General features: G+C 33.4%; 1 protein-coding gene across 1 annotated transcript in view; it reads left to right on the top strand.

Annotated features, from left to right (window-relative positions):
* The window catches only part of LOC106466950, a 77246-nt gene that overhangs the window by 23338 nt on the left and 46051 nt on the right, over positions 1–7857 (top strand). The window contains exon 5 of the mRNA XM_022395045.1: positions 5534–5676. Coding sequence (XP_022250753.1) covers positions 5534–5676 — 143 coding nt within the window. The remainder of the gene's footprint in view (positions 1–5533; positions 5677–7857) is intronic.

Genomic DNA, 7857 nt, shown 5'->3' with positions numbered 1-7857 from the left:
CCATTGTTGCCGTCACTTCTTACCGGTCTTATATATACAAAAAGCGCACATCTCGTTTCTTCGTGAATCTTCTAGAAACTCATCATGTATTACCAGCGTCACGTGACTTCCGCTGTCGTAACAGAACAATAGGTGTTAGAAAATGTTTGGCAGAACGATAATAATATCCCTATCGTTGGCTATTTAATGTCACTAACATATTATTGTACTTGTTAGAAAATGGATGGTTAGTGAGGAAGAAAGAAACTCAATAAATTCGATTGCAAAGTAACTTGAAACTATAAACTTCAAGCTGTTCTCACCTCTATATATATATTGTTACGTCTCTGGTCGTTTGTTAATTTCCCGTAAAAATTCTTCTCAAGGAACTTCAGCGATACCAGTCCTTTCTTAAATAAAACTAGTTTATTCTTCCTCAATTCAACTTTGTAATACACTTAATTTCAACAGTCACTTTAACTTAAACACACACTATAATTCACAACGATTTACACACTTTACTAACGGCTTGACTTGATTATCTGTCTCCCTCTCTCTCTCTGTCTGCTATCCAATTAATTATCTCGCTTTATTTGCCGCGCTTATATACAAGAATAGAGGGCGTCTAGAATTCACTCGCCTCTTCATGAACCTTCTAGACACTTATCACGTGTTACCAGGGTCACGTGACCTCCGCTTTCGTAACAATATATATATCCAGAGGATGTATTAAGTAGATTAGTGTTCCTTTAATGGCTACTAATCGTTCTATATTAAATGTTGTAATTAACAGTCTGAGTTAATATTTTTAAAATGTTTTGGATAAGATGTAGAGAATATATATATTTCCCCCAATTTGTTTTTAACGCAATTGTTCATATTTAGAATTCAACATGTATTAATTTTTTGAAACGTAAGCATTTGGCTACCACAGTTATTTAATGATTATAATTCCATAGTTTACAATGCTACACATGTATTACATTACTCCCTGGTGGCGATAATATTTCAGTTATATGGTTCGATGAAATGTTTGTGTTAGAGCATAAAGGATTATTGAAGGATTTGTTTTATAATGCTACTACATAATGTAAAAAGATGTAAACGTGAACAATGCATGAGGTAAAGTAAAAAAAAAAAAGGTTGTTGATAAAAATGCAATCTGCGGGTCGCGGGTTCGTATCCCCCTCACACCAAACATTCTCGCCCTTTCAGCCGTGGTGGCGTTATAAAGTGACGGTCAATCTCACTATTCGTTGGTAAAAGAGTAGCCCAAGAGTTAGCGGTGGGTGGTGATGACTAGCTGCCTTCCCTCTAGTCCTACACTGCTAAATTAGGGACGGCTAGCGCAGATAGCCCTCGTGTAGCTTTGCGCGAAATTCAAAACAAACAAACAAACTTTATAGTAAGACCATCTCCTGGACGTTTGCGTCAGTCCATGCACGGAGTAAAGCCAAGCGAGAAAGCTGACAACCTCGCAAGGGAAGCCCCTTTATCAAATCCAGCCCAATTAAATTGCAGGATATCAATCTCCTCTGCACAAGTAAGGCGAAAACGATAATCATAGAAAGTTTTCACCAACATTCAGACAACAAAGTACAGTATGGTGTAGCTAGTAAAAGCAAAATATGGAAGTTTAATAATATACAGCTAGAAGGTCACTGGTAACGTCACTAAACGAGTTCTTTTCTACTTTATGCAAGGCAGCCACCCTACACATCAAGGGTAACCGCCTGTCGGTAGAGGTACAACACCTTGGATCGTCACCTAGTACTCAATTCAAATTTGTATGCAACCGGTATTGCCGATAAAGTTATGATTCTTTTGAACTCGATGAAAAACAACTGAAAATAATAAAAGTAATGTGGATTATTCTTGTGTTTTTACTTTACAAAAAATCGAACGAGAAGTTCCTGTTATTGTACCAATAGAATAAGCCAGACTGATTCTTACACGTTAAATATAAACGATGTGTACCGGTTTTAGTAAAGCTGTGTGTAAAAAGTAGAAGTATGTATGTATATAATAAATACTAGATACAAATTCAGTCGTATGGTCGTTATAATGTGACTATCAATCTCACTATACGATTGGTGTAGCTCAAGATTGGGAGAGAATGGCGTTGAATAGCTGTCTTTTCTCTAGTTTACGCCCCTACTGACTCAGCGGTAACACTGAGGGCTTGTAACGCTAAAACGGGTTTCGATACTCTTAGTGGGTATAGAACAGATAGCCCATTGTCTAGCTTTGTGCTTAGCAACAAACAAAGAAACCTGTAGTCTATAACATTTAATTTAAGGATGTCTATCGCAGAAATCTTTCGAGTAGTTTCGCGCGAAATTCAACAAACAAAAATGATAAATTTCGATAAGTTATGGTAGAAAATAAGCTTATGAATAAGCGTCAACTTTTTTTTTTTTTTTACCTAAACAGCACTTTATGCGACACGTTGAATAAATAGACAAGTCAGAGGTTCCAAGATTCAGGCATGGCCGACTCTTGGGAGGGCAACCTATCAGCAGCACTTTCTGCCTAAGTTACCACTCTTAATCGAATAGCTGTACTGAATGATACAGTTATTGCATCTCCACAGTTGAAATTGCGGAGCCCACTCAGCAGCATATCGCTGCTCGAACTTTGGACCTTCGACTCGCAGTCCTTCAAATAAAGAATAATAATATGTGTATACTTAACAATGATTCTGCTTTGCTAGAGTACACTTGTTGGAGACATAAAGAAGAGAGTCGCTGTGTTAGATAATAATATTTCATACACGTTTAAAGAAAAATACTGCTGTATTAGGTTGTAATATTTCATGTTTGAAACAAAAATCCTATTAGGTGGTAATACCTTGCGTTACTCTGCCCATCACAGGTATCGAACCACTATTTTTAGAGTTATAAAGCCCATTGACTTACCACTGAACCACCGGTGGCTTAGGGATAAGTACGGTTATGTTTGATGATAATATTGGATGCTTACTTGTACAAAATGCTATGTTTCACAGAATAGTATATTATGTCTTTGTAAAGAAAACTGTCTTAGAGACAATAAGTGTTAAGATATTTTAAAAGGATATTTCGAACTCAAGCTGTTTAAAGAAAACTATCTTTGACTAGTAAATATGGCAGTTAAAATATCAAATGTGAAGTGTAGATGACTCTGGTTTGAAATCTGGTCTGAAATAAGATTTCGAACTCAAGCTGTTTAAAAATAACGGTTCTAACCCTTTAAAGAAAGCTATCTTCGGCTACTAAACTTGTCGGTTAAAATATCAACTTTGAAGCCATGTTGATTCCTGTTTCAAATCCGCAGTAATATATCCAATAGTAACAAGGTAAATATTTATCTGTAATCAAACGCGATCTTTCCTACGTTCAATAGGTTAAATCCTTACTTTATTTACCAATTTAAGTGCTTTTTACCGTAGAACTGAAGTAATAATAGAAAAAATGTATATGTAAACAGAAGAAAAATTAGGAAACATATATTTTAGAGTAAAAAGGACAAGGTGATTTAATGGCCAGTCATGAAAATAGTATCAAAATAAACCTTAAACCGAAATTAATTTTCACCTCGGTTTCATTTTTCGAATGTTGGCCATTTTGGATGTATAACATCATAAACGTGGGCGTAGCCTATAGTCAGAATAAAAAAAAAAAGGTTTCTAATGAATTAATTAAAACAAACAAGATCAATATAAATTGAAACAACCCTCATCTTATTCCGTTTTTCTTAATGAGTGATAATTTCTAAATTTTATTATTATGTTTGGAGGATTTATCGGCTTTGAAAATGTATAAATTGACCTAATACATAAGAAAATTGAGACTTCTTTACTGGAGTAAAAATTAAAACTCGTTTTCAGCAATAACACTTCTTCGTGGGTGACCTTCAAGAGATCATGTGCTTTGTCTCATTATTTGTTATTCATAGATCTTTAAATCGTTTTCCCAAGGTAGTAGAAATTGTAAGGTATGTTATCAAGATCCATTGTATTTTTGAGGGGTCATGACATAGAAAAGATCCGGGAGTCCTGTCACTTTACTTCAGATTAGTTCCATTTATCAAGTAAACGCCTAGGATTATTTTAAGAAAGTTTCTTTTGTCACACCATTGGTCGTTTTATACTGTTTTTACCTGATTTTCATTACAAGTTGTATTTTTCCCAGACAAATCTTAACTAAACTCACTTGAAGGTTATACTTATCATATTGTTACGTATCTGCTTGTTTGATGATTTCTCATAAAAATTCTTTCCGAGAAACTTCAGCGATACAAGTCCTTTCTTAATTAAAACTAGTTTATTATTTCTCGTTACAAACTTTGTAATACACTTAATTTCCACAGTCACTTTAAACTTAACTACTTTTATAAACACACGTTATAATTCACAGCGATTCACACACTTTACTTACGGTGTCTGCTGCTCGCTTGACTCGATTATCTCTATCTTCAATCTCTCTATCTATCTGCAATTATATCTCCGCTTTAGTTGCCGGGCTTGTATACTCAAAAAGAGGGCGCCTAGAACAGACTAGAGTTGCCAGGAAAAGTCAAGATCCTTCGAGAATCTAATGACGTATTACCAGAGTCACGTGACTTCCGCTGTCGTAACAATATTATTTGGTTTCTTAGGATCAAAACAAGCACAAAACAATGAAAAATCTTCATACACCATCAAATCTAAGAAGTCATTATTCTAACTCTGACTTTAGGACATAGCCAAGTTTATGGCTCCATTAAATTCATAATGGCCTACATTTGGAAAATGAAACTCATGTGAAAAATGCATTTTGGCAAAAGGGCTTGTTTTATTACTATTTTCAAAAACTTCCCCGGTGGGGCCGTTTTGGGCCCTTAACTCTTGTCCTTTGTGTTTATAGTAATTTTATATACATTTCAAATCAAAAGAAAGTCGGGTTGGAGAATGTGTTTGAATTTCAATAGAAAAGATAACCGTGGAATAAAATAATTTATTTCTGAAACATTCGAAGAAGATATCCCCTTTTTCTTCCATAGAAGTTATGTATGTATTCTTCTGTTTTCAACTTTCAAGGTGTGGCAACAACTAGAAAAATTGGAATTTTGAAATATACATAATAGGATATGCCTTTTGTCAGAGGTGTCATATCACACATATCTTTACTACCTTTACGTTTTAGTAAGTTTTTGCATTGGGAACCCGATTTTAAGCATAAAAGTAAGTTAATTTGAACACATTGAATGATTATGAAACTCAAATGTTTTTTTTTTTTTTACTTACATATCCAAAGTTTCTTTCCAAAAATATAATTTATTAACACAAATATATATATATATATATATGTGTGTGTGTGTGTGTGTGTGTTCATGTCATGAAAATTGTTTCTTAATCAATAAACCACTAATATTAGCGAAGTAAATATTAAGTGTTTATTTTATTACTCCATAAGATATATTGTTTGATTTTTTTACGTAATGCAACGTACTTTAAGGTTCAATTTCAATTCTATAATATATTTGATTCTTATATTTCGAGAATATAATTGACTTTCTATTTTATGTGGTGTAGCTCAAACAAAGAGTACATGAGCTCTTCGTGGCAAGTAACTCACGTGACAGCCTACGTCACACCTTCAGACACGTCCAGTCCGACACGAGGTAGAAGTGCTTGTGCTTACACTCAGCTCGAGTCAGTAAAACGAAAACACGGAGGTGAGACTTTAAAAACTCGTATTAGTACCTAATAACTATGACATTATATTTTTTCATATTTTCGTTTTTTCAAACATTTTTCATCGAGCTTCCTTCTCACATCATGTAATAAAAAATACCTTTAGTATAGTATTTGTTCTTCCTATAAACTGTGTTACATGATGTCGATTAGGCAGTTAATAAACTTAATATTAATAAACTTATTTACAGGACTTTCGTACAAATATGGTTGCCTTTGGTCGTTCATAGCCGTGTAGAACACTTTTATATGTGACACTTTCATTAATTGTTAAAATACTGGAAGAGAACTAAGTTTTTGCTAGTTCTTAGTCACTTAGTCTCATTCGCTTATCAAGCCCTTGTCTTCTAAGGTTGGCAAGTAATGTACTAGAGAAAAACAAAAGATTTTCGGCGACTGATATGAACTTACAGAGCATGAAACATTTTTGAGAATGTTTCATAGTGTGGCATCAAAACGTTTAAGAACAGACAACCATTTTGAAAGTTAAAAAATATTCCTATTTTTTTTAACTTTTTTAGAAAACAAAGGCGATATATCTTGAACGCGTACTATTCGCGTAAGTATTACAACTTGTCTGTACATAAGCGTTACGATTGGCTTGCACAGACTGTACAGGGTGAGACAAAAGTATCTTATTACTTGCGATAAATTTTAAAGAACAAATAGAACAATTACAAAATTAATCTATTTTCTCTTGCAACAGGAAGCTACATTGTCAATCTCTCTGTTTCCAATACACTCGTCATCTTCACGCCACATAGCCGTAATTCTGTCCATGAAGCTGAAACACGTCCCCCCCCCCCGGCGGGTATCCGATAAGTTATGCATTTACAAAGCAAAACTCCGGGTATTGATTCCCCGAGGTGGACACAGTGCAGATAGCTCATTGTGTAGTTTTGTGTTTAAAAAAACGTTGAAACACGTCAAAAACGCATAAAATAGTGTTAGTTAATTTGTGATTCACTTGGTACATTACATATTTCTATTACTCTGATAAATCTAATATAAACACTAACTTGGCTGGGTCTAATTGAAAGCCTTTATGTCTAATAACAAGCCTTTTTAAAATAGCACGTTTTCTAAAGTGAAAATAAAACTACAATTTTCTGGTAAATATCATGACAAATCTTAGTATATAGCCTAAGACACCCCTCCCTTTCTGGTGGCTCAGCGGTACGTCAGGGGGCTTATAACGTTAAAAATTGGGTTTCAATGTCTGCAGTTTGCAGAGCACGTATAACGTATTGTGTAGCTTTGCGCTTAACAACAACTAAACAAAGCCTAAGCATTGTAAATAGTATAATACTATCATTCATGAAAATATTTTGTATGTTCTCGCTTTGTTAACAAGAGGACCTTATTTCATAATTTAATACTTTTTTATTTGAACAAAGCACCAATTATTGAAACAAAAACTGATAGATAGTATGTAAGCTATATTTTATAAGTATCAAAGTTTGAATAAATACGATAATTATGAGGAGAAACAAATCTAGTTTAACTTTTTTTTAGGAATGTTGTTTATTATTTAGGTCCGAAACGTCTGCTGTGCATTATCACCACTAAAACTTAAGACTGTTGTATTTTATTTTTTACAACTTTTTCTTTTAAGCTACTTCAGATATCTTTAGCATACTCAAAAAATTCTAGGAACATTAAAACAGCTGTTGTTAAATAATTTTCATGTTTCAGTGTCATTCCAAAAGCCAAACAAATTTTTATCTGCCAGAAATCTTGATGACGTTCTGAAATAAGACTTAAACGTTTTCTCTCATTTTAGTGTTCTACAAACGAAAAAAACATCAACATGAGTCATCTAAAAACAAAATAATAAAAACTAACTGAAAAATAAACTTAACTGTAAAAAACAAAACAAATGAAGATAATAGAGTATACCAAATAATCAGTATCAGAATATGAGAATCACGAACTCTCACGAAGAAGCTGAAATGACGAAACTTTGATTAGAGCTGCAAATTTCTCAAAATGCTGGATTCTCTTTTAAAATAATTTTAGATTGTGTGGATTTTTAGTTATTTTATCTTTTAGTCTTGGATTTTAATAGAATAACTTAATGTTATTTATCCATGGTTATATATATATATATATATATATATACACATATTATTTACGCATTAAAATGCCCCTAGTTCTTATTC

The sequence above is a fragment of the Limulus polyphemus genome, unplaced genomic scaffold (assembly GCF_000517525.1).
Source record: "Limulus polyphemus unplaced genomic scaffold, Limulus_polyphemus-2.1.2 Scaffold2436, whole genome shotgun sequence".
In the NCBI taxonomy this organism is placed as follows: domain Eukaryota; kingdom Metazoa; phylum Arthropoda; class Merostomata; order Xiphosura; family Limulidae; genus Limulus; species Limulus polyphemus.
Note: the sequence above shows the minus strand (reverse complement) of the source record. Positions and strands in the feature narration are given on the sequence as shown.